This window comes from Penicillium maclennaniae (genome assembly GCF_028827695.1).
Source record: "Penicillium maclennaniae strain IBT 15551 chromosome Unknown utg000004l:1.0-3007600.0:1.0-3009580.0, whole genome shotgun sequence".
Classification (NCBI taxonomy): domain Eukaryota; kingdom Fungi; phylum Ascomycota; class Eurotiomycetes; order Eurotiales; family Aspergillaceae; genus Penicillium; species Penicillium maclennaniae.
In genome coordinates, this window is record NW_026623216.1 from 204,400 (window position 1) to 228,087 (window position 23,688).

A 23,688-nucleotide genomic window follows, 5' to 3' on the forward strand; every position below is an offset into this window, starting at 1 on the left:
CTTTGGTCCCCCGATTGGCCGCCACTGCGGTCTTCGTGCAGTCAATATTATGTTCTAACTAGACGGAAAGTCAACGCCGGATAGATATTTACTCCACCTGAGTGTTTGCAATTTTTATTAAGTTTGATTAAGTGCCTAGGTGGTCAATTGGTCGCCCGCGGCCGGCGAATTATAGTTCGAGATCTTGTCCGCTATCGGAGCGACAGGCGCCACTTCGAAGCCCTAAAGCCTTTGCCCCCTAGGTACCTAGGTAGCATTAGAAACGACGATTAGAGCCCCATGGCTTGCCTCTTTCTCTCTTACCCGCTCGCCTGTACGTGGATGTGACTTGACATATACTCTATTCATTCATGCACCGTCCCTATCTAGTAGGACGGCAAGACGGGACCTAGCCCGTAACAAGAACCCGTACTATATACTCGTCTATCAGTACACACCTCACCTAACAAACAGCCTCCTGGGCTTCAGAAAAAATGTAGAGTTCATCATGTTTCTCGTTCACAAATTGTGTTGTTTCGCAAACAGTGTTGCCTATTCCAATATGTGCATTGCTTCAAGAGCTCCATCCGAGTGGCTGCCATTCCATATGTCAAGATGATCTTGATAGGCTGCCCATGTGTTAACTTCAACTGCTCCAATCGAAGAGCAGAGGCTGTCATCTGTGAAAAATGTATTATCAAAAGTGTGCTCCATGCTATCTCCTGCGAGAGGCCCCGTCAGTACATCGACGGGGTCCGCGGATGGCGTTGTCGAGGTTGTGTCGGGTGATGGCTGCAATGTTAACCCCAGGGCAATTCTGCCATGGTTCGTCTGCTCCGACTTCTCGTCCAGGTGGGTCAAAATGTCATTCAGCTTAGCAGCAAGTGACTTCGTGATAGTTTCAGCTCGAGCAGCGAAAGGTTCGGTTGCTGCGAATGCCTCAAATACAGCCAAGGCTTTAAAAATCCACTGTGTCGCCCTACGTGATCGCGAAGAGGATGGGTTCGCTATCACAAATCCGAAAATGGTCACCGTGGCATTCCACAGTGGGTGCAAGATGGCGGGCGAGCCAAAGAAAACGTCGGAAGAAGAGCAGAGGTCGTGGACAATGATTGTCATGGTTATGGCATGCTGGAGTGAGCTGCGAGCATGATGGTCTGTTTGTGGCTGCTGGACGGGAGAGACATTGGAAGGTTGTGGAAAACAGATAAAGGGCCGCTGAAGCATGATATATGCATTATGGTAGTATACTTCCAGTAGGACCCGTTGGTGGTGGAGCCAGCTGGGTGCCCCTAGCTCTAACACGATTGGACTCTCTGCCGTGGACATAGATTCCATGTAGCCCGTATTCTTTCTGGGGCTAAGAAGGTCATCCGGCAGTTCATTGCTCCATTTCTCTAGACAAGCAAGCGACGTGGCCAGCAAGTTGGCTCGCTGCTCGAGCCCCGTGACGTTGCGGACGTCTTCGTATAATTTCGAGGTGGAGATCAGTCGATGAATCTCGGCAACAGATACTGCGAACTTCACCGCATGAACGAAATAGGTCGAGACGTGCAGATTCTTCCAACAGACCCTGGCGTTTCCCGGCATCGTTGTTAATTCATCCGCCGACGGCAAAGCACACGTGATCGCTGTGGTCTGTACAGCGACTGGCTTCCCAAGTTGCTGAGAACATTGTATGTCGAGCATGAAGAGTAACCACCAAGTCTGTCTCTGAGCTATTCTCTCTTTTGGCTGAAGATGCTCGCTGGGCTCCTCATGGAGATTGACACTATGGCTGTGGCGAATAGCGGTGCCAAGCAGGCTATAGGCCTCCCTGAAGTGGCTGGCATTCATGAGATACAGAGACATCAGAGCGTAACATTGCATCGATAGGAGCGTGGGCTCGGTCAGAAGAGCAATGTATTCGCGGCAGCGACGGAAATATTCGTACCCTACTGAGGAGATGTTCACCGCACACCGGCGCAAGCTCAGGATGCGAGAAGTCAGGCCAGCCCCATGGCCATATTGGATTCCTAGTGCCGTCATACAATTTGCCAAAGCCTTGGTCAATTTCCCCACCTCGAAGACTTGTCGCCGATCCAGATCCAACAGTGTTTGAAATCCCGCTTCATCGGAAGCTTGCAAGAGCGGATGATAGGCCTCCCAAAATAATCTCAAAAAATAGGTTTGTTGATCCTCAGTTAAGTGTTCATTGCAAGGGGGTGGGCTGTCTGCCAATGCTGCGACATGCGGCAGATCAGGAAACGGACCCGGATAGGCAGTATTGAGGTCCGCCATTGCTCTATTGACGGCGGTGCGCGACGTGGTCCTGGCATCGGTAAAGAATGAATTGATCTTGGCAAAGACATACCCCGGGCGGTTGCGCAGCTTCGTGTGCTCGTCCGGCTCCATGCGGCCCTGATTGACAATGTTCATCTCGCCGCCACTACTGGCAGGGGCCAAGGGCATTGGCGGTCGATTGCCGTCCACACTCGCGACAGTGACCGGCGCCAAGGAGCGTTGCGGCTTCTTTGGAGACGCATCGGGTCGGATATGGTCTCTAGAAGGGGGCTCGGGTTGGTCTCTTCTTCCACAGTCAGTAATCGTCAGTAATCATCCCAAACCCCCCAACTGCCAGATGGTCTCACCCGGTTGAGACGAGCATCTTAGACTTTTGCTTGGCTGGACTGAAGGTCCACGTGCATCTGACATTATCGAGCACACAGCGCGAACACGGCTTCTCCCCGCACTTGGTGCGAAAGGTTCGACATCGATCGCAGGCTCGCAACACTTTTTGTCGTTTCCGGGAGGGCGACACCGCGCTCAAAGCGCGTTGATCAGGACCCTGTTGCGCTGGTGCGGCCACATTGAACGTGTGAAACATTGCGAAACTTGTCGACGTGGGGGGGGAGAGGGCGGTCCCTTCGCAGCAAAGAGAGAATTCAAGGAGAAAGCTGATCACATACTTTGACCAAGTCGACCGTCAAGTCTAAGCCTGGCATCCATCCTCTGAGGACTGGCGGGGCAGTCGTTCCTTGCAGGGTTTCGAGCTGACATGCTTGACAGGGTTCACACGCTTTTTCCTGCAGACACTAATTCTGCCGATACTCATCCGCATCTACGCATCTGCACATCTGACGGCCGACCCACTCCTCCCTTTGAAGGGTTCCGGCTCGGCGCGATGTAACCCACTAATCACATAGCGGAGACTTACGGGCGCTGTTATTTGCCCGGGGCAGTTAAAGATTTTGGCCACGCCATGCGCACGCACGAGTCGATGAGGATTTAATGAATAATAACACTAATAACACCATCATCTACACTGGGCTCACGAAAAGTTCTATGACACGACTGCGCAGAGACTGAAACGGCTAGCAACGATCGGTCCGCCCTAGCATACATAGCGGACCCGGCCAGGCCTGATTAAAAAATTGTATCTAGCAACGCGGTCAGCATTTATAAAAGAAAAAAACGATCGCCACTGTGATCGCTAGTCCTTACGACTGAGTCTAAAAAATGACACGTAATCGACTTGCGATATCGCCCCTATCTGAGTGTAGATCGTATCTGCAGGAGGTAATTCGGATAATGCCTTGTGGCCCCTTAGAACAAACCGTCAGTAGTTGGGGGCGTTGATCAGCGCGCGGAAAGCAGCCTCCGGTGGCCGGACGCAGTAATAGATGGTGACGAAGGGGGCGGGACGGGCGTTCTGCAGCGAAACTTCGCGAGCTAACAGAGGGTGGGCGTGGCCCCGTGCGGGTGAGTGGGGGATGACGAAGTCAGTCTCAGGCACGAGAAGGAGAAAGACGATGTCGACGTACCGGCTGTACTCAAAGTTACCAAGGCCACTTGTTTGCCGTTTCTGCTCCTCATTCGTGTGATAGTGGGAGCTGGGCGTTTTTCGTGGCGCTCGAGACAGCTGCGAGGCAGGATCTATGGTGCCATCTTGGTATCGCCATCGCCTGTGCGACGATAGGCTCACAGGTATTCGAGCAGTCATGAGAGATGGGACGTGGGCTTTCGTCATGGACGTTATCAGCCCCAGCTCGTGTTGGATTGATTGGAAACGCTATCACAGAATGGAGGGAAGCAAGCGGCTGTTTAAGACCAATTGTAGACATGCTGCTTAATTACGCTTGTCGTTTCTGCCAAGCTCTTGAGCTCACTGTCGTGAACCTTAGGCTTGGTGTTGACCATACTTGCTTGGCAAATCGAGAAAGACTGATCCTAGACACACTTTGAAATATGACTTACACATCACATGCGATCCGAAGAAATGGGGAAATAGTGAGATGAGAGCAGGGTCTGCGGTTCATTGTTGTCGAGCTCTGCGTCGCTAAATATACTCTGAGGTAGGTGGACGACCGTCGACGACCGCGTAGGAAGCCTCACTATCAATAAATGATTCATAAGCAGATATTACATTCGCATGATCAAGTTTTACATGGTACCTCAGCTTTAAATCTCTATCTCCGTTGGCACATTCACGAACAGCGACTACTTTGAGATAGTTGGGAAGGACGAGCTGCAAAGAACACACTACCTACTTGCTTCAAGTGCCTTCGACCATTTACATACTAGGTGATTTGATTCATGTCTCACAATCATTTCACCGGCCACTTCCCTTGATTCTTTGACTTTGGGTAGACCTTCACTCTTTGGGCTTTCGCTAATGGCTCGGCAATCGAAGAGGCTTTATGAGCTGACCGGGGTACAGAAACATCGCAGATGGCCCTCGAACAACGCCAGTCCGACGTCCACCCAGTTGAAATCGGAGTCCCTTGTTCAGAGTTAGCGTCATATTCTCATTGGCATCGTCAAACACCTGAGACATACTCGGTACCGTCAATGGCAAGGTCAAAGCGACGGAAGAGGTTTGCGAAGCTGAGATACAACTCACACCATGCCAGGCTATATTGAAGAGAAAGACCGGTTAGCCGGCAGATTAATGATTATGTTCATGGTAGCAGAAGCTTCATACTTAATTCCCAGGCAGCTTCGAGGTCCTTTCGAAAAAGGGACGAAATATTTATCGAGTGCCTTGGCGTCGTCGCTCAACCACCTCTCGGGGTTATACACGTGTGCATCGGTAAAGGCATCTTCGTGCTGCATCGGGAATAGAACTCCCATGCTCACAATTGTCTGTCTCTCCTTAGTATTGATGATATGAATGACATGCTCTATAACTTACCCCGCCTGGAATATGTTTTCCTCCAATTGTGGCCCCTTGCGCCTGGACCACCCTCGAATTTTCCGAAGTGGTCGTGGGAGCCATCCGAAGAGCCTCCTTGATAACAGCAGTCTGTGCGATTGCTGTTAGTACCTGTCACTTACATATTTGAAGACGGCCTACCAAGTAGGGGAGCTTTTCCAGATCGCCCGCGTTGGGTCGCTGCTCGAGGTTCGGCCATGCCTCCAAGAGCTCAGCCTTGAGCTTAGTGTATATTTCTGGTTTGCGCAAAACCTGATAGGTACCTATAGTGAGTGTTGAACCGGTTGTGTCCGTTCCCGCAATCACCAATGCAACCGCCTCTTCAAGTAAACTGGCCCGAGACGGAATGGGAGTGTCCTTCTTTTCCGGGCGGATTAAGGCACGATAGACAATGGGGTGAGGATACTGGTTTGCCTTGTCAAGATTCATAGTTATCTCGTCGATCTGGTCAGAGAACATCTGCAGATCAGAGTTAATATTATACCAAGTTTTCCTAATAGAGTCCACTTACCTTTCTCATTTGCGCAAAGGCAATAGCTTTGGGGAACAAGGCCAATCCAACCCACTCCGGGATACTCAGGATTACTCGTCTGAACAGTCCAAAATGTTTGAAAACCATGAACCAAGTCACAATAGACTCCATTGCCTCTAAGATGGGACTGGCAAAGCCTTCGTGCTCGAAACAGGACGCGGATTTCCCAAAGCACGTCGCCGTAATAGTCTCGAGGCCCAGACAGCGGAATCCCAGTGTCATATCAGACGACACTCCACGTTCATTGTGCTTTGTAAGATGACCACAAAATTTTTCAATCTACAAACCAAATTAGCACACCACCCCTTAAAAGGGCTTCTCTACTTACATTTTCCTGAATTAGCCACTGGACGTTGTACACGGAGCTTTTCGCGAAGAACGTATGCAATATATCCTTTCTGCGCTTGTTGTCCTCGTACTTGACGAATGTGACAGTGGCACCATCTCCACCCAGCAAGGCATACATGAAGGGATCTTTATCCCACCGACGACGATAAATCTCATCATACATAGATGGGTGGTTGAAGTGAAGCTGTACGTGGATCAGACAGCCTTTCATTGCGCAAGAAAGAGGAGATGAAATACCCTGTTAGGACCAATTCTGACAATGTCACCTAGGAAGCTGTTAGCTACCGCATCCAGAAATTGAGCTCCCAGGGTCTTGTACCATATTTCTCATGGAGCTCTATGCAAATGTGATGCATGGATCTTCCGCGGATAGCCTGTTGGTAGGCAGACCACCAGGTTGTTGCAGCCGCCAACTTAGGCCCCGGAAATTCGGATAATGGGCTAAAGAACACATTGACAATGGCATCGGCAATGGAACGCACAATATAGATGGCACATGAAAATCCAACCAGCCCTAACATAAAAACAGAAAGTGGCAACTCGAAGAGGTCTTGGATTGCCATGGCGAAATTGAGCGATGGTGACAAACGAGGGACTGGAGAGATAGCTGCTACGACAGGCCTCTCTGGTTTTCAATTGTGCACCATGAACAGCCTTATCCTTGTCACGCCTTATCGCCGACATCGCAGTACATGCATGTGATTATATCGCCGAGTGGGTAGAGATGCTACATGGTAGGGATGGTCACTGAGAGAAGGGATATTGACCTGAAACGGAACCATGTAGCGATTGCAAAAGAACCATGCATCGTACTTTACGTGCAGAACCGGGGAATCCTATCACCCTCCGGTAGTAAGAAATGAGACGCACTGACCTACTTGAGAAGCGAGTGAACGAGTGGGCCTCGGTAAAAGAACATTATTCCTTCATGGAGCATAGACTGTGATCGTCGCAATAGAGACAGTGTTCCGCGATGGTCCACTCGCCTGCAATATGCATTAGTGCTTACTGTATGCACATGACGATCTTTGACGTTTTGGACCTCGGGAATTTCAGTGAAGGCTGTAATACCTTGGTAATACATCGACAGCCCAAATTGAGCGGGAAATACCGCGTAATACGAAGAAATAGCGTCAAAAGCATTTCGACCAATCAAAAGCCCGGTGATCCCGCGCAACGATAAATTCTCAGCCGCCTTTTCTTATCTCGCTATGGGTTGCTGTGTCTCGTGGAGTCAGATGTGCGGGACCCACCTGACCGCGTCCATGAACTCGCGGTTTGGCGGTGAATTGGGATGGAAGACCAGGCAAAGAGGAGAAGAAAATTGGCTAGGTCAAAATGTAGGGAAAGTGTCAAGTCCTTCCACTAGTCAATCATCCCAGTCTGTGCGAAATAGGATGGCATTCCCGCCGAAGAGTGGCATCAATACGGAGATGCCTTGCGACCAGACCACATGGGATCCAGAGGTGCAAGAAAAAGATAATGTGGAAGATCGGTCAGATCCAGCGACATGGCAAAGTGTAAGTGCAGCATCACTCTCTTCCGCGAGCAATCGTCCTAATTAAGTCTATAGCGGAAGAAAATCTTCGTGGTTTTTGTTGGCCTCCTCACGTTGTTCAACAGCGTCTTCGATTCAACCGTCCCAAGCGGTGGGATCAAGGTCATTTCCAGGGCCCTGAATGTCAAAAGCGAGACTCAACAGGTGTTGCCCACCTCTGTCTACCTGATCGGATATGTGACAGGACCTCTGGCTTTTGGGCCTATGAGCGAGCTTTACGGTCGCAGGCCAGTGATGGTGGGCACTTTCGTTCTATTTACTATCTTTACCCTCGCCTGTGCCGTGGCGCCCAACTGGCCGGCCCTTATCATTTTTCGAGCTCTCTGTGGCATCTGCGCATCCAGTGCGATTGCCGTCACCGGAGGTCTGTTCGCCGATGTATATCGATCTCCACTTGCCCGGGACGAACCATGGCGCTGTCAATGGCAGTCACCACTGCTGGTCCGCAGTTTGCACCGTTGATTGCGGGATTCATTGCACCGGTTGGATGGAGGTGGATCTTCTGGTTGTCGCTAATTCTCGCCGGTGTCACCTTGGTCCCGGTGCTGTTTCTCCCCGAAACATTCAAACCCGCCCTCTCTCATCAGCCACAAAAGCGCGGTGAAGGCATTCTGGTCAAGACTCTAGCTCGACCGCTGTACATGATATCCCATGAGCCAATCATCACGTTCACTTGCCTTTACCTGTCCTTTGCAAGTGCCATCTTCTGTCAGTACCTCTGTTCCGGAACATCGGTCTGATAAACTAATGTCAGAAGTTATGTATTTTGAGGCATATCCCTTGATCTTCCAAGGTATATATGGGATGAGCGATGGTATTGCTGGATTGGCGTTTCTTCCAAGTATGCATTGACATTGCCACAAGGATACAGAATCGTGAGCTAACTTGTTGCCAACTCAATCTAGTTGCTGTGGGAGCCTGTATCGGGATGGTCATATTCTTAGCATATGACTCATTTCTCCAGCGCGCGAAATTGCGAAATGTGACATGGTCCCGAATTGAGGAGTATCAGCGACTTCCTTTGGCGTGTTTAGGGGGACCACTCTATGTGGTGGCTCTTTTTTGGCTGGGCTGGACTGCATCTGTGGACATTCATTGGATCGCCCCCATGCTGGCAGGTATACCGTTTGGGATGGGTTTTTTCCTCATCTTTGTGGCTCTGATCAATTACTTGGTCGATGCTTATCACGAGTACGCTGCCAGTGCGATGGCCGCCGCTAGCTGCTGTCGTAGTGTCTTCGGAGCAGTTTTGCCTCTGGCAGCCGCTCCTATGTTTAACCGACTAGGCATAGCATGGGGCTGTAGCCTGCTGGGATTCTTGAGTCTTCTTATGACCTTGATCCCATTTGTGTTCATCCGCTACGGTGATCTTATTCGGTCAAGAAGCAAGTTTCGGCAACAACTTCAGGGTGAATGAGAAACTTATAGCCTAGACTTTAAGTTGACAAATAGTGAATAGAAATAGCAGCAAAATTCATCTGAGTGAGAAATCATTCGCACACGGGTTATACTGCAAAAAACCGAAAGCTATTTTTCTAGTCAAAATTCAAGAGCATTGTAGATCTGGAGGGGCAACTTGAGATGCAATGTTCTAGACCACCCAATTGCTACCTCAATTCGCATAAAGTATTCCTGGCAATGTAGCAGTGATAAAAGGTGGGAGGAATAGATGCATCCCCAGGCAAGGGCACCGGTACCACGAGTGCCACCTGGTGGGAGCTGGTACCTTGCCCATCCTGTTCGATCCATTCAGTCCAACACATTTGTTCCGCCATAAGCATAGGCTTGTTCGGTAGACCTGTCCATTCGTAGAATTTTGCAAATGCATTCCACTGGGCAACTCACGCATTGGTGATGTTGTCAAGTATGTTGCAGCCTCTATAGTTGCGCGAAGCTGGCACTGCTGTGGTAGTTTTGTTGACGCCTCAATACCTTCCAAGGCCAAATCGAGGTGAATTGAGGTGATTTCCCGTCTTCGTCGGGTGTCAATGGGCAAATAGAGGGATTTCTCCTGGCGAGCTTGGAGTGTAATTCTGCCTGTCTTTGTTGACAATAGCCCCGTTCGTAGCCGGGTTGTATCACAAAGCTGGACTTCGCCGCTCTCACCCCAAAGACGAGGAGGCCTTTCCGGTGACATCGGAAGAAGCCTGACTTGTTTCTTTGCGTGGAGCTTCTCGCCATATCCCATTTCAATCTCGGCGTGAATGTAATAGATTATGCTACACAGGTCAGGGCAGAATTTGTCCCAGCTGTAGTCAATACTAGGGGGCAGTTGAAGATGGCCATCAGAGCACGGGTCGAAGGGAAGTGCTTCCGGAACCACAAACGAGACGGGGAAAATCTTGCTCTTGTAGTATGGTTCCGGCGTTTCTGTATAATCGGCGTGGTACATTTTGAGAAATTTGTAGTCCACAGCGCTGCCGCTATCAGGGAATGGCGTCATCTTCGTCACAACCGACCGCGTCCTTCCTACAGAATGTATCAGTCTTTATGTGCTCTCGAGGCCGACAAAGGTCTTCAAACCAATGAGTGACAACGAGACCCGCAAACGTTGTTTGATGCTGGTTCTCTGTAGGACCAACTCTCCTTTGATAGTCTCTCCGGTTGTATAGACTCTATCTTTCGAGTGCAGACGAATCTCCATTTGAATAGCTTGAGCAAGATTCTGATTGTAGATGATATGTTTAGGCTTCACTTTGCTCCAAACTCAAAAGCAATATATATACAGGGAATTTCAACCAGAACGACTGAGCGATCAATCTTCCCCGACCCCATGACGGTGAAGCGCCCTGCTCTCATATCCTTGCCGACATCCCCTTTGTCACTATCATGTCCTGGCATACTGGCCTGCTGGCTTCGCAGATCAAAGGCACAGATCAGGGACAAGAGGAAGGCCAAGGCGAGATCAGGGATGATTTAGCAAAAAGCGCCCCGTCCCGCGACGCCACTCTAATGTAGCTTCTCGGTATGAACTTCCATTCCATGTGGGCCCGAGTGGGGCGAGCTAGTGCTCTTGGTTCTCGTGGGGGCCGGGCAGGGATTTCATGTTCGGGTTAGATCGATACCGGTAGCGTTACATGCACGGATGTGTACCGTATTAGGCTTTCACGGCTCCTTCGTTTCACGTCTCCGATGGCGGGCATGTCGATATCGATGTCAAGATTGATCGGGCCAGATTTGGGAAATGTCTTGGGGCTAATTTGATAAAGGGAGCGTATATAGTTCACACTCACGTCCGCCTGAGGAGTGTCTGACTGAATATCATTGTCTTCTAAATCTGAAAAGAAGAAACAACATCGTCATGTTGCCTCCGCCCACTGTCGAGTCTGTAAACGGTAAGACCGACCATTGTGATCGGTCTGCTACATACTGACATGCATATGTAGCCGCTCTGGCCCCGCCGAGCAACCATTGCGATATCTCTCGCGTACGGTTTGCCTACAACTATCTCAATGAGATTCCAAAGTTCTTGAAGCCCCAAGGTCTGGAATATAACACTGTCCCTGGCCTGAAAAAGTCGGTCAAGTCAGGGCAACGGTTACATTTTACGACGCCTAATGCGTTCACATTGGACCCCGTCGCTGCCGGCCTGCCATGGCCAACGGGTTTGGACTGTATTCGCCAGGGCAAGTTTTGGCAAAGTGGTTTGAGTATTTCCAGCGAACTCTTGGAGCTGTTTGCCCGCGATGAAAATGTTAGTCAAGCGGTTAAATCGAACGGCAAGTCGCTTGGTAGCGTTGCGGCGCACGAATTGAACACGCTGGAAGAAGATCGCTTCACGAAGTTTGCCACGTATCTGTTTCCGGAGGCAGATGAAGCTCGCATGAGACTGCTGGCCGCCTCAATCGTGTACATCGTGATCTTTGACGGTATGTTACAGAGTCGCCGCATGTCAAAACCTCGATACTAACAACCGGTGACAGATGCGTGGGAGATGGTGGCCGGAAGCGAGGTGAGAAATTATCTTTAAGTTCTATGCCTGTCTTCTAATCTACTTCGAATCTAGTTAAATGATGTGAGAGATGGATTCCTGGACCGCCTCCAAGGTCGCGCATGCCAGGCCCCTGAGAGTGACCTACAGGCCCTCATTACATCAACGGTCGATGGATTCCATGAACAAGATGCCCTGGTTGGAAATGGAGGACAAGAAGTCATTGACCGTCTAGTTGACTTTTGCAAACACGTTCCACCAGCTCAGAAATTCGATACGCTAGGGGACTACCTCACGTATCGTCGCATTGATGCCGGAGTACCGTAAGTTACGCTATCTATTAATCCAGACACCATGGCCTTATCAAGTGAATTAGTTACATTCTGGCGTGTGTCAAGTTCTCCATTTGTTCGAACGTCGAGATCGAGAGCCCTCAGTTGGAGAAGTTCCTGCGGCTCATCAGTGACCACGTTTCTATCGTGAATGACCTTGCATCCTACGACAAGGAAAAAAAGAGCCTATGATCAGGGTCGGACATATCATCTGATCAATGCTGTTGAAGTGGTTCAGAGGCTATTTTCCATGCCCACGGAAAATTCAGCCAAAGCCCTTACCTACGCAATGCAGCTAGAGATCGAGGTAGAAATTGACCAGGAGCTGGCACGAATGAGAGATGAGAACACTCTCACAGCGGAAGAGTGGCAATTTGTGGATGCGGTGTTGACGATGACGGCGGGCAATGTGTTCTACTCGGTCGTCTCGTCTCGGTACGGTGGAGAGAGCACGCGAATTCCGGAGTAGATTCAAGAGATAGCATCATCATCCGCCGTATTTACAACTCTATGAAATTTCTTGACTCTAATCTTCTCCCCTAGCTGCCTTTAGACTTGATGAAATGTGCAACCGCCGCGAGTTCTCGCTTTCCACTTGGAACTATGTGTCCGCCCGCATGCCAGATAACAATTGGTATCTTCTCATCCTCCGCTTCCTGGCAACTTTCTAACAACCTCATTGACGCATTCTCATCAACGACACTGTCCATACTACCCAGGAAATGCAGCGTTGGCGTCCGAATGGAGGGGCTGTAGAAGGCCCGGTAAGCCGGGTGCGAGGCGGCATATCCCGAAATGCTGACCACGAATTTGAGAGGAGGGTGATTCAGGGTGGCGAAGTAAGCTGGATATGGAAGTCCACCCTCCGCTTCCAATTGGGCAAATGAGTCTTGTCTGTTTTCTTCCAAAAGCGACGCAACCATTGCGGCCGCAGCGGCACCCTCGCTGAAGCCGACGACCCCATCGAACGGCCCGGAATCCTTCAAAATAGACCCGATGGAGTTCAAGCCACCTCCTAGCCCCGGATAGATTTCGTCGATCGCGTCAGATTTAAACCAGGTCCATGCGCCGTGTCGCTCCCGTAATTCGGACGTACCATCGGGCGACCCTAGCGAGAAGGGGGCCGTCGGATAAGCAAAGTCAGCCCCACGGGGCTGATGAGGGCCAAGGGCTCGTTGAATCATTTTCTCCAGGGCCTGGAGCTTCGCTCGGAAAAGTTCCCCCGATTGGCGAGATCCTGTAGTAGTGGTGGTCAGATTTTAGCTGTTTCGGTGTTTCTGACGGGCGGAAATACCGTGAATCATCAGGATCTTCATAGTTAGTATGTTCGAGAGCTAGGTGGAGGTGAGGAATGTCACTCAATGCAGGGGCACGGATGGCCATAAAGTAATTGCGGCTGCTAGGCAGCGCCAAGTCCCAAGAACGTAGTGACGGGGATATGTTGATAAGATTCCGGTGGGGTCGATCCACCGCTTGGATGCTCCAGCCAACCCACTAGTAACAATAGTAAAAACGTGAAGCAGCTAACGTAATTCCGACGCGAATAGGCTAGCGCAGGGCCCTACTTTGAATTTGAAAAATTACAGCTTTTAATCTGCATGATATAATATAAGGTTTCACAAAAGTCCTGATACTATTCCATAGTTTCAAAAGGGTGGATTACCCAGATGGTGTCAGTAAATACATGGACCCAGAATAAGCATCCATGATATTTGGGACCTCTATCCAGAGATTGTGTAGATCCAGGTAAAGTAACAGTAATCCCGTTTTGGGCGCTTTGAGGAGATTCCAAAGTAATTTTGAACAGGAAGTGCAGGTTGAAACGATGTCTACTAATTCAGAATGCTATCTATGCATAAATCAAAAGATTGTCAATGTGTTTGTCATGGCCTGCTCGCCTGGAGATACATTGCCTTTATTGGGATTTTCGGCAAGTCATTCTGATGTGTCAGGACCCGACTGATAATCTTGACTATCTTGGTTGTGCTTACTCTTGCAACGTGGTGAAATTAGAGGCGGGTTTGCAAATGCAGCCACCTTGCGCGTGGCGTCTCTCTGCATCTCTGCATGTGCAGTTCCTTGCCTCTACAAAAGCGATCAAGGCGTAGAATTGGTCTTCCAATGGTCAATCAAGAGACTCCAGCCCGTCATACAATACGCGAACGCCAACTACTCCATCACGCCAGGCGTCCTACGGCTGAGGTTACATCCCAAGGCTTACTGTGTTCCAACCTATCGCGTCCCGCCTTCTAGACATGATGTATGGCCTCATTGTCGACTCTCGCAGATGACCGAGATCGGAGGCTGAGCTTACACGAGATGGATAGTGCCTTGGCACTGAGGTATTTTTATATGATCATGGACCGCAGGTCAGGCGGATTTTTCAACTGTTTCTTTCTTCATCTTCAAGATAGTTGGTCTAAATCTGACCTTGTCGCTACTCTGTACTTTGTACTTTGTGAATCTCGTTCAAGATGGCTATTCAACCAATTAGTGCCGAGACTCGGGCTGCTATTGCGGATCTCATCCTGCTCCGGGAAGAATTCATCAAGAACCGTCTCATTTTCGTGAAAGGTGACCGCCTCATCCCCATTCTCAAGGTGCTTGGCGCCACCGACAAGGATCTAGAGAAGATGAAGACTGTGAGCGACACTTTGCGCGACGACCCCACTCTTCCGTTCCGGAAAAGCAAGAACGGGCGGTTCTGCTTCGACTTCGAGCAGTCGCAAGTCCGCCGCCTTGAGTTCCAGCCCTTCGCCTTGTCAGTGGAAGAAGACTTTGTGCGACACGACTCCGGCCAGATCAGAAAGTTCCAGGAGGTCGACGAAGATCTGCAGGGCAACTCGACACTACACGCTCTATTTGTCTTCAAAGCCCTCATCTTTCGCGGTGTCCCCATCAAGCAACGCCCGAAACTCAACTATGACACGGAAAACTTCGTATGCACCCTCTTCAACTTGCGGACCGTGACCAACAAGGATCTTGTGGGTGAGCCCGCGCTGGAAGGTGTGCACAGTGATGGCGTCGATTTCACCATGACGACCTTCCTGGGCAGCGAGAACATGACCAGCGACAGTGCGGTGACGTTTGTGCATGACATGCGCGCAAAGAACGCCCTGCGTTGGGATGAAGTCGACCCTGCGCACACCCTGGGCAGCCACCAGCACCGGGACTTCCTGGACACATTGCTCTTCGTCGACCACGAGAGGAAACACAGCCTGTCCCCTGTCCACGCGGTTGATCCTGCATGCCCCGCCACGCGGGAAATGCTCATTTTCTTCACGCGTAAGCCCGTGGTTGAGGGACACATTTCACACCCCTATGATTCGCTCAACTCGCACCCCTCTCTGCCTATGCGGGTGGAGTTGGCGTAAGTCTCTGCTTTAATCCCCAAAATTGCTTAAGATCTTCCGATTGGTTTCTGTGGCTTATGGTGGGAATTTCTTTTTTTTTTCCCCTTTTTTAATCTTGGCTTCGGAATAAAGATTAAAAGTGGTCTGCAACCGTGCACGCCAAGAGAAAGTGGCGGTTGTCGGGCCGTTCCTTGAAGAGCCAAAAGGGGATCGGGGCTACGAGTTCCATAGGTCATGATTTAGTAAAAGACACTAGTGTATTTCAATCTGGGTAAAATTACTTGTTTCACGTCCAAGACGATCTGTGACGTATTTCCGAACTGAGCAGTTGTTTCACGCACATACTCCGCTATCGCAGCTCATGGAAGAGATGACTGTGTAGATTACTATATACTTGCCTCTTGTCTCGTATGGCCCTCTGAGGCTACTCAAGTGTACTCGGACTAAGTGCAATGGCAACTATGTCCGACCTTGTCGGCCACGCCTGGAAAGGCCGTCTTCCGTTCGGCTTCTCTGCCTGGAGTATTTTTATTCTTCTCGCCATAGTCTTCTATATCGCAAAAGCGATTCGTAGCTATGTGCTACTCAGACCCTTTGATGGACCTCTCATCGCCAAATTCTCCAGACTATGGATGATACGGTCGGCCTTAAGCGGCACCCAGAATACACGACTTCACGACTGTGTGAAGAAATACGGTAGGAGGATCCAATCTAGCTTGCCTGTTACAGGGACATCTGATTAAGTGATATCTTCCAGGTTCAATCTGCCGCATTGGTCCCAAGACTCTGTTGGTGTCGGATGCCGACTTCTTGTGGAAAGTCAACAGTGTTCGCGGTCAATACATTCGGTCGGTCGCCTACACGGCCTTCAGTCTCGAGCGTGGTAAAAACAATATCCTGAGTATACGCGATGAGAAGCGGCATCAGGATTTACGGGCACAGATGGCCGCGGGTGTTAGTCATGGGGAATCCTCCTCTCTATCAAAGATCAACACTAATGCCGTGCTGATATATAGTATTCCGGGAAAGAGAACCTGCATTTGGAATCTTCAATTGACCATCATGTCCGAAAGCTGCTGGGGTTGATAGAGCGCAAGTATCTCTCCTCAACATCGGAGGGCTACCGCCCAATTGATTTCGCGCGGACCTCGAGCTACTTCACCTTCGATGTGATCACCGACATCGCCTTTGGGCGCCCCGCCTCATATTTGGACGCTGATGAGGACAAGTACGATTTCATCTCCAATGTCGCTTCCCTCTTTCCAGTGATGTGCGTGACCGCAGTGGTCCCTTCGCTGGTCCAGCTCACAGAGGTAGGATGGATCAACAAACTTCTGGCACCATCCAAAAGTGACCGAATGGGTATTGGTCGAATCATGGGGTATGTTCCCCACTCTTGCTGTTGTTTGGAGGCCACGGGAGATCATCTAACTTGTAATAGCATCGCCCGTGCGACGGTGGACGAACGCTTCACCCCTGGCCATCCTGACCGTGGAGATATGTTAGCCGCTTTCATACGTCACGGCTTGGACAAGGATCAGGCTGAGTGCGAGGTAATGCTCCAAATGTAAGTTTCCCTCTCACACATTAAGATGGAAGCTGACAAGAGCTCAGTCTGGCTGGCGCGGACACCACGGCCACCGCTCTCCGGGCCATTCTCCTGTTTATCATCTCCAAACCCTCAGTGGTGCGCAAAATATTGGCTGAATTTGACACGCATGGAGTTGGCTGCCCGAGGGAGGTATCAGACATGGAGACCGAGATCGTGTCGGTCGAACAGATCCAACAGCTTTCGTACCTGGATGCGTGCATCAAAGAGGGTCTCCGGTTGCGTCCTCCGGCGACAGGGTATCTCCAGAAGGAAGTGCCACCAGGCGGGGACACGCTTCCCGACGGACGGTTCATTCCAGGTGGCACGGGCATTGCATACTGTGCCTGGGGGGTGATGCGATCGCCCGAGGCCTTCGGACCAAACGCAGAGATCTTCCACCCGGAGCGATGGCTGGAGTCCAGCCCCGAACAGCTACGACTGATGAAACGCCACTGGGAGTTGGGCTTTTCGACCGGCAAATGGCGCTGTCTGGGTAAGGATGTCGCACTGTTGGAGCTGCAAAAGGTGCTGGTGGAGTTGCTCCGCCGATATGATATAGCTGCGGTGGACCCAACGCAGCCGATGAAGAGTCGGAATTACAGTCTGTTTCTAGACACGGACTTTAGACTGGTGATTACGAGCAAGAATCAGAATTAGAGAATTAGATAGGCTTTGCAGAACTCGTGAATCATTAGTGCTGATCTCCCACCAAAGAAAAAAATAAAATTTCTCTGACTGCGGCTGGTTAAGCGTCACGCCATGTGGACACCATTTACCCAAGGTGATCGACCCCTCGATTTCCCCGATCCCTCGCCATGACATGCCTTTCTTCCTTTCATCATGACGGCCATTCGTGCCCCGCGACGCCGGAGAGAGTTCACGGTGAGCATGTCCGTCATCCCGGTCGGAACCGTCTGATTTTGTAACAGGGATGTTGGCGCTGTCGAGAACGCAAAGTAAAGTGCGACGAAGCCTCGCCATGCTCGGCGTGTCAACGACTGGGGCTGCAGTGTGATGGTTCCAGTACCCGCCTCATCTGGCTAAATGGCAATCAATCCTATCGCTCCACCGGCCGGCGATACATGTACTGTGGTATGTGGTCTCTCGGTCTCCTCTGCCCCTCATCGTAAGCCTCGGCTGACTCCGAAAGCAGAGCGGACATGGGAGAATCGTGCCCCTCTCGACTCCGACGTCTTAGATACCTTGATCGCACAATGCGACGAGGGCGAGGCGAACCAGCGCCCATGGCCAGTGGGGGTCGACCACAATCCATTTCTGGTCTTTCCAGCGGTGCCTCCCACCTCGTTAGCGTCAACAGTGAATCTAGTCTTGGCCAACGGCGGCACTCCCACGAGGCACGCCGACAGCGAGGACAGGCTCCTCTTTCATCACTATGTCGATTATGTGGCCTCGGTCATGATGCCCTTTGAACACCCTTGGAACCCCTGGAAGCTGTACTATCCCTCGGTGTCACTGGAATACTCCGTGCCTGGGGAGCGAGCCCTTTACCATGCTATCCTGGCCCATGCGGCCTTCAATTTGGCCCATCTGGGCGGCGACACGGCAAAGATGATGCGCTTGGCAGCGAAGCACTATAATGCATCCATTCAACACGTCAATGATGGGATCCAGACGTCTGCGGATACGGACTCCGGGGGCATTCTGGCAGCGATCATGACCTTGATGATGGCAGAAGTAAGAAATATCTCGCCCGCTGGAGTAGATTTTGGACTAATGGTTGTTCCGTAGGTTTACAGCGGCCAATCCAGGAAATGGAAGCATCACCTCCAGGGGGCGTGGGCTTTTCTTCTCAACTCCAGCAGCAATGAACTCTGGAATCAGTCCCGATTTGCATGCTTCTCTATCCAGAGCTTGCTGATCGTGAGGATCATCAGTAGCACTACTTCGACAGACAGCAACGGCTCCCCATTGACGCTCAGTCCCAATCTTCCACCTGCAACGAATCAGATTTCTCCAGTCAACCCAATGCCCGCCGATCCTCTGTCTTCTTTACTAGTCAATGCCGAAATTGAATTTGCCGCCACCATCTCATCCACTCCGCAATTCGGGTTTACAATTGGCGCCCAGAGATCCCTTCTCGAATGCATTTCAGCCATCGCCACCATTAGCCAGCAGATGCGGTCGGACCCACCCGCCAGCACTCAGTTCGATGCCGACCGCGCTGTCTCCCAAGTCCTGGCCTGCCTCGGACTCCTCCAGGCACAGACCAACGACGGTCCCCCCTTCCAATCCGACATCGACGTTCACCTCTCCACCGAGCCCAATCAGCCTGCCTCTCAAGTACAGAGTTTGGCACGCTACCAGCTGAACGCGTTCATCTACGCCACATACATCTATCTGTACCGGTCGCTCATGGACGCTCCGCCGAAGCGCGTCACGACATATGTGACCATGACATTTCACAACATCTCGGCATTCTGTGCCCAGAGCAGCGGGAACTTCTCGCTATGGCCAGCTTTCATCGCTGCAGTCGAAGCTTACACAGAAGCTGACATGGCGTTGGCGCGGGAGTGGCTTGAGCGGTCCATTCACTTTGGGCTCGGAAACAGACTTCCCGTAAAACGAATCATCGAGGAGGTTTGGCGGAGGAGAGACGATGCGCACTTTGAAAGCACAATGGACAAGGGGCTCATTACTATCGACTGGAGAGATGTGGTGAGAGATCTGGGAGTGGATATTTTGTTGGTTTAGTTGGATCTCCAAACATGAGAACATGAGGACCTATGGAATTGCCGCTGAAAATGACCGCTTTTTGACGCCAGAAACAGCTGCCTTTTCCTCTCGTAACTTGGGATGTTCAGCCGCCCCTTTGACCGGCCACTGCCCTGTCACACCACTATTCTGCAGCACTGTCAGTCATAGGCTTAGTTTTCACGAGTAAAAGATGTAGGACCCTCGCTCGATTCGTGATTGTTAGGTAACCACCAGCTGAATCTGACTGTTGTATTCAATAATCTTCTCTCTTTTTTTTTGTTCTCGACTTTCTTTGTCATTCTACCTTCTAAGTCATACAGTCCCTATTCTCTGAATGCCCTGAACACCACTGATTATTTACTGCTTCTTGGAATAGTCAACAAACATCACGGCGTTGTCCCATGCAGCGAACATTTTTCTTGACTATCGACTCAGTCTTCTATAATCCTCAAAGGGCCTCCATCATCTGCAATTATCCGTTCCAAATCATATCCAATCGGCAGGCCATTACCCGCATCCTCTGCCTCTCGAAAGCCCGGCGCATACCGATCCAGTTGCTTGCTTCTATCCCTCGGATAAATTTCCATCAACGGCCGTCGCATATCGACCCTAAGCACTGATTAGTACTCTCACACACCTGACACTAGAAGTACTCACGGCTCATCTTCCAATATCTCCTCTGGGTGCGGGTCCTCATCCTCCTCCAGGTATGTCAACACGGAGTCCAATGAGTTCATATTGAGATGCACATCGCGGAAATGGTCGGGGAACTCCTCCATGACCATCTGAGCCCGCCAGGCTCTCTCCCTAGTCCCATTATTCTCGAATTGAACCCAAAGACACAATCCAGTCTCAAGAGTGTAGTCGTCAATAATCAGTTTGGGCTCGCACTCCGTGAATAGCACAGTTCCATTGACCGTCATGTACATATCCAGGAAATCGGGTCGGGCGACACTTTGGCGGAATTTGAATATGTCGAGGATATCGCCTTGGTTATCTTCCACAGGAAAATACTTCGTAGGCTAGATATTCGTATCCGCCATCCCATCCGAACAGTGTTATAAGACACTTTGCGAGCAGGGCTTGTGTCTCGGGGGTCCATTGTGTGACGCAGACGTGGACTGGATCGATTCTGGTATTCGAAAGTCCAACGAGGCATGCGTCCTAGTGCTAATTAGAGTCGTTTTTACACGATAGAGGGCTATTCCATACATCTTCGGGGTTTTCAAAGATACGTTCATCCTCTGGTGCTCGGGATTCATAGCTCTATTTTAGTGTTAGTAGACAAGCGAGAATTTTGTATCCATCCACTGAGATTTTGGAAAGTTTACATCGCGGAATTCCTGGTCTGCTGTTGCCCAACGCTCGATCAGAGCTCGTCTCTGTTCATCCACGGCGGCGCCGTCGCCCACTGCTCACGGACATAAAATCTCCATGCACGAGAGGCAGTGGCCACATTTTCCACAGGTTCTTCGTGCCGGCGAATGAAGGAGGGGATACCTCCAGGCCAATGGTTGTGCCATTTGGTCAACGTCATGTTTGGTGGGAGGTGGGTGCAAGTGGGAAAGAAGTGATGGACGAAAGAGGCGGGTGTCTTTAACGGGGCTAGTGATCGGGAGGTAGTGGGGCATGAACTTGCACCTGTGCAGGCTTTCAAAGTGATCGCCCCCAAACTAGGGTCTTTCTAGTCTCGACATAGTGTCGAATGATCCCGTCTAACCGATTGTCTTCCAGTATTCATCTAAACAAGCAGGTATCTACCTTATTCAGGTAGTTGAGATCTAATTCACATGAATTTTCCATTTGCCGTTCGACGACACGCCAGTTGATAATACTAGTAAGAGAATCTTGGAATGTGCCACGGCATGATCCTAGTCCTCGTGCGGAGCCGACAGAAAGATCTGAAATCTACCACTTTATCCCACCGTTCAAGCTTGAGCCGAAGGCGGAGTCCAGGAGAATGTCGGTTTTCATCCACAAGCAATCACGAACACGAGCCATACTTAGCATCGCAGTTTGCGCTGGAACAATAGTCTGACGAGCTCCCACAATAGCCGTAGTTACTACAGCAAGTGCCCGGCATTAGACGCGCCACAAAGACCATCTTCCGAGATGGTACTTGTCGAGGTTGCAGCTGTGGTAGTAGAAGTCGCAGTAGTGGCTGTAGACAATACGTGGGGGGCTAGCCGTTTGGCTAGAGATAAACATCGTTGAGCTTCCCACGCTTAAGTCATCTGTTAGCGTCATACTTAAGTTAAAGCCAACGGTCGGGAAGGTGCCATTGATGGGCAGATAGCAAATGCGCTCGTATTCGCTCATCCAGGCTTGATCTTCGTACATCTCGTCTGCCAGATCGGTGTCGGTGATATTGTATACTGAATTGACCTGGTCGCAGAACGTGTAGGATGCAAGCGATGCAAGGTATGTGGAGTCAGGGGTCCAGGTCGAGGTGGTGATTAAGTCGGAAGGGAATGACCAGAACAGTTGTGTGGTACTATGGTTAGCTGTGCGGGTAGCGTTGGTATTCATGGTGCTAGCGAGAGTGGTGCGAGTTCTGGTGGTGTTGGAAATGTAGCTGGTGTAGGTATTGATGTTACCCACGGCTTGTACACACTTTGGGTAGGCAGGTTAGTCTGAGAGAAACAGTGTGTCTTTGTTATCGAACGAAAAAGAGACGTACGTAGCTGTTCCCTTTCCACAGGCTGCCACAGCTTAAAGTTTTATTCAATGCAGCCTGGGGATTCAAGAAATCGAAAGTATATTGCGAGATGCTGAATTTGCTGCACACGGACTCACAGGTATCACCAGCTTGGATCTGATACCAGTGGCCACAATCGGTGTTCGAGGTAGTAACCGCATCGGTAGGAACAGAGCTTCACATCTAATTAGCATTTTTACCTTCCGGGGTTACAGAAGCGGAAAAGGGATAGCGGAAAACATACAGAGCCGTGGTTGCGGGCCTCAGAGCTAGGGTATCGGGAAGGCTGAGAGTACCTAGAGGACTGACGCAGATATACTTCCCCGCAATAGAAGTCAGATTCTCTGAGCTTTGCATTGAGTTCAGATTGGCATTCCATACTACAAATTGAGGCACGGAGACCCGACACAATTGTGCTGATAGTATCCGTCTTCTGAACGCGATAGATTTCACACACATCGGGAAGGCAGATGTCCGCACCAGCTATTATATGTGTACACCCCATATCGAGACTGTTCAAGTTGATCAAAGCCGAGGTGGAGACATTTTGCGCTGCCGAGATAGAAACACAGGTATCTCCGGATTCAACCTTGTAAACAGTTTGATAGGGATCAGTCGTATTACAGCGACTAGCTACAACGGTGGCTGAGGCAGAGGCCGCTGAAGTCGTAATGGAACTCGGTGTATAAGTCACAGAGTATCCGCTGGTCGAGTAAGAGGATACTTAACTTTCCAAAGCAGAAGGACTGAGCAAGGTATCCTGACCCCATTTGGAGTTCACTATAGCTGACATATAATTCAAATAGCATGCGCTGCATTTGATGTTCGTATTGCCGTTTGCGATCGCATTCTGGAAGAGAGTGTTGCAATAGGTACCCGAAGAAGGATCAGTCAAACAGGTCGTATCATAACGCTATTGCATTTCTTTTCCTCTATTGGAGGCAGTTTGCGAAGTGCCAGAAATGTTGTACTGAGTATTTGCGCCGCAGGCTTCGTTCACAGAGGATACATAGCTAGACAAAGTGGAGGAACAATCAGCGGTGCAAAGTTCTGAAAGTGCACTGGCTGACCATGCTGTCGTCTCGGTGACTGCCTGGCTCAAGCCTGCATAGCACGAGACATTGCTGGCCATGGCATTAACACATGCTTCAGAGGCAGAGATACTAGCCAGACTATCAGGTGTGTAAATGTAGAGAGTATCTGCATTTCCCAGGCACTGGCATATTGAGCCTGTAGCGTCACTGCTACTGCCAATATAGTCGATGTCCTCAAAGAAATCATTCTTTCGTGACCAGCGAGTTTTTCACGGTGAATCTGTTCCTTTGAACTTAGGACACGGAGAAGCCCATAGATGGGGTGACCAATACCTGCGTGAATGAATACTTCGCGCAATTCCCGACTTGCGCAAGGAAGTCCCCGATCTTCATATTGGCTAACTTGTATCAATGAGTATATTA

At 50.4% G+C, this 23,688-nt stretch overlaps 12 protein-coding genes across 12 annotated transcripts; 5 read left to right on the forward strand and 7 right to left on the reverse strand.

The window, feature by feature from the left end:
• Positions 1–531: 531 nt before the first annotated feature.
• Positions 532–2,845, reverse strand: N7477_004275 (Zn(II)2Cys6 transcription factor; the record flags this gene model as incomplete). The annotated part of the gene is made up of 2 exons (XM_056965938.1): positions 532–2,548; positions 2,610–2,845. 2 exons carry the CDS (start codon positions 2,843–2,845, stop codon positions 532–534), a joined length of 2,253 nt encoding a protein of 750 aa, XP_056822719.1.
• Positions 2,846–3,577: 732 nt separating this feature from the next.
• N7477_004276 (oxidoreductase) lies at positions 3,578–3,988 on the reverse strand (the record flags this gene model as incomplete). Its single annotated transcript, XM_056965939.1, has 1 exon — positions 3,578–3,988. One exon carries the CDS (start codon positions 3,986–3,988, stop codon positions 3,578–3,580), a length of 411 nt encoding a protein of 136 aa, XP_056822720.1.
• Positions 3,989–4,656: 668 nt separating this feature from the next.
• On the reverse strand, positions 4,657–6,616 carry N7477_004277 (cytochrome P450; the record flags this gene model as incomplete). Its single annotated transcript, XM_056965940.1, has 9 exons — positions 4,657–4,741; positions 4,798–4,872; positions 4,943–5,103; positions 5,153–5,263; positions 5,315–5,632; positions 5,685–5,984; positions 6,034–6,237; positions 6,291–6,319; positions 6,373–6,616. 9 exons carry the CDS (start codon positions 6,614–6,616, stop codon positions 4,657–4,659), a joined length of 1,527 nt encoding a protein of 508 aa, XP_056822721.1.
• An 834-nt stretch (positions 6,617–7,450) lies between these two features.
• On the forward strand, positions 7,451–9,028 carry N7477_004278 (MFS transporter; the record flags this gene model as incomplete). The annotated part of the gene is made up of 5 exons (XM_056965941.1): positions 7,451–7,573; positions 7,627–7,975; positions 8,041–8,319; positions 8,369–8,452; positions 8,517–9,028. The coding sequence occupies 5 exons, from the start codon at positions 7,451–7,453 to the stop codon at positions 9,026–9,028; spliced, it is 1,347 nt and encodes a 448-aa protein (XP_056822722.1).
• Positions 9,029–9,150: 122 nt separating this feature from the next.
• Positions 9,151–10,003, reverse strand: N7477_004279 (uncharacterized protein; the record flags this gene model as incomplete). Its single annotated transcript, XM_056965942.1, has 3 exons — positions 9,151–9,243; positions 9,309–9,409; positions 9,457–10,003. The coding sequence occupies 3 exons, from the start codon at positions 10,001–10,003 to the stop codon at positions 9,151–9,153; spliced, it is 741 nt and encodes a 246-aa protein (XP_056822723.1).
• Positions 10,004–10,912: 909 nt separating this feature from the next.
• Positions 10,913–12,343, forward strand: N7477_004280 (terpene synthase family protein; the record flags this gene model as incomplete). Its single annotated transcript, XM_056965943.1, has 6 exons — positions 10,913–10,946; positions 10,998–11,480; positions 11,535–11,563; positions 11,618–11,865; positions 11,919–12,021; positions 12,113–12,343. The coding sequence occupies 6 exons, from the start codon at positions 10,913–10,915 to the stop codon at positions 12,341–12,343; spliced, it is 1,128 nt and encodes a 375-aa protein (XP_056822724.1).
• Positions 12,344–12,413: 70 nt separating this feature from the next.
• N7477_004281 (alpha/beta hydrolase) lies at positions 12,414–13,190 on the reverse strand (the record flags this gene model as incomplete). Its single annotated transcript, XM_056965944.1, has 2 exons — positions 12,414–13,111; positions 13,169–13,190. 2 exons carry the CDS (start codon positions 13,188–13,190, stop codon positions 12,414–12,416), a joined length of 720 nt encoding a protein of 239 aa, XP_056822725.1.
• A 1,158-nt stretch (positions 13,191–14,348) lies between these two features.
• On the forward strand, positions 14,349–15,248 carry N7477_004282 (2OG-Fe dioxygenase family protein; the record flags this gene model as incomplete). The annotated part of the gene is made up of 1 exon (XM_056965945.1): positions 14,349–15,248. One exon carries the CDS (start codon positions 14,349–14,351, stop codon positions 15,246–15,248), a length of 900 nt encoding a protein of 299 aa, XP_056822726.1.
• A 431-nt stretch (positions 15,249–15,679) lies between these two features.
• On the forward strand, positions 15,680–17,475 carry N7477_004283 (cytochrome P450; the record flags this gene model as incomplete). Its single annotated transcript, XM_056965946.1, has 5 exons — positions 15,680–15,923; positions 15,985–16,181; positions 16,244–16,608; positions 16,669–16,794; positions 16,842–17,475. The coding sequence occupies 5 exons, from the start codon at positions 15,680–15,682 to the stop codon at positions 17,473–17,475; spliced, it is 1,566 nt and encodes a 521-aa protein (XP_056822727.1).
• Positions 17,476–17,862: 387 nt separating this feature from the next.
• N7477_004284 (fungal specific transcription factor domain-containing protein) lies at positions 17,863–19,530 on the forward strand (the record flags this gene model as incomplete). The annotated part of the gene is made up of 2 exons (XM_056965947.1): positions 17,863–18,513; positions 18,568–19,530. The coding sequence occupies 2 exons, from the start codon at positions 17,863–17,865 to the stop codon at positions 19,528–19,530; spliced, it is 1,614 nt and encodes a 537-aa protein (XP_056822728.1).
• Positions 19,531–19,964: 434 nt separating this feature from the next.
• N7477_004285 (uncharacterized protein) lies at positions 19,965–21,070 on the reverse strand (the record flags this gene model as incomplete). The annotated part of the gene is made up of 5 exons (XM_056965948.1): positions 19,965–20,142; positions 20,191–20,555; positions 20,746–20,799; positions 20,865–20,944; positions 20,974–21,070. The coding sequence occupies 5 exons, from the start codon at positions 21,068–21,070 to the stop codon at positions 19,965–19,967; spliced, it is 774 nt and encodes a 257-aa protein (XP_056822729.1).
• A 447-nt stretch (positions 21,071–21,517) lies between these two features.
• On the reverse strand, positions 21,518–22,588 carry N7477_004286 (uncharacterized protein; the record flags this gene model as incomplete). Its single annotated transcript, XM_056965949.1, has 4 exons — positions 21,518–21,651; positions 21,708–22,146; positions 22,214–22,406; positions 22,476–22,588. 4 exons carry the CDS (start codon positions 22,586–22,588, stop codon positions 21,518–21,520), a joined length of 879 nt encoding a protein of 292 aa, XP_056822730.1.
• Positions 22,589–23,688: the final 1,100 nt, after the last annotated feature.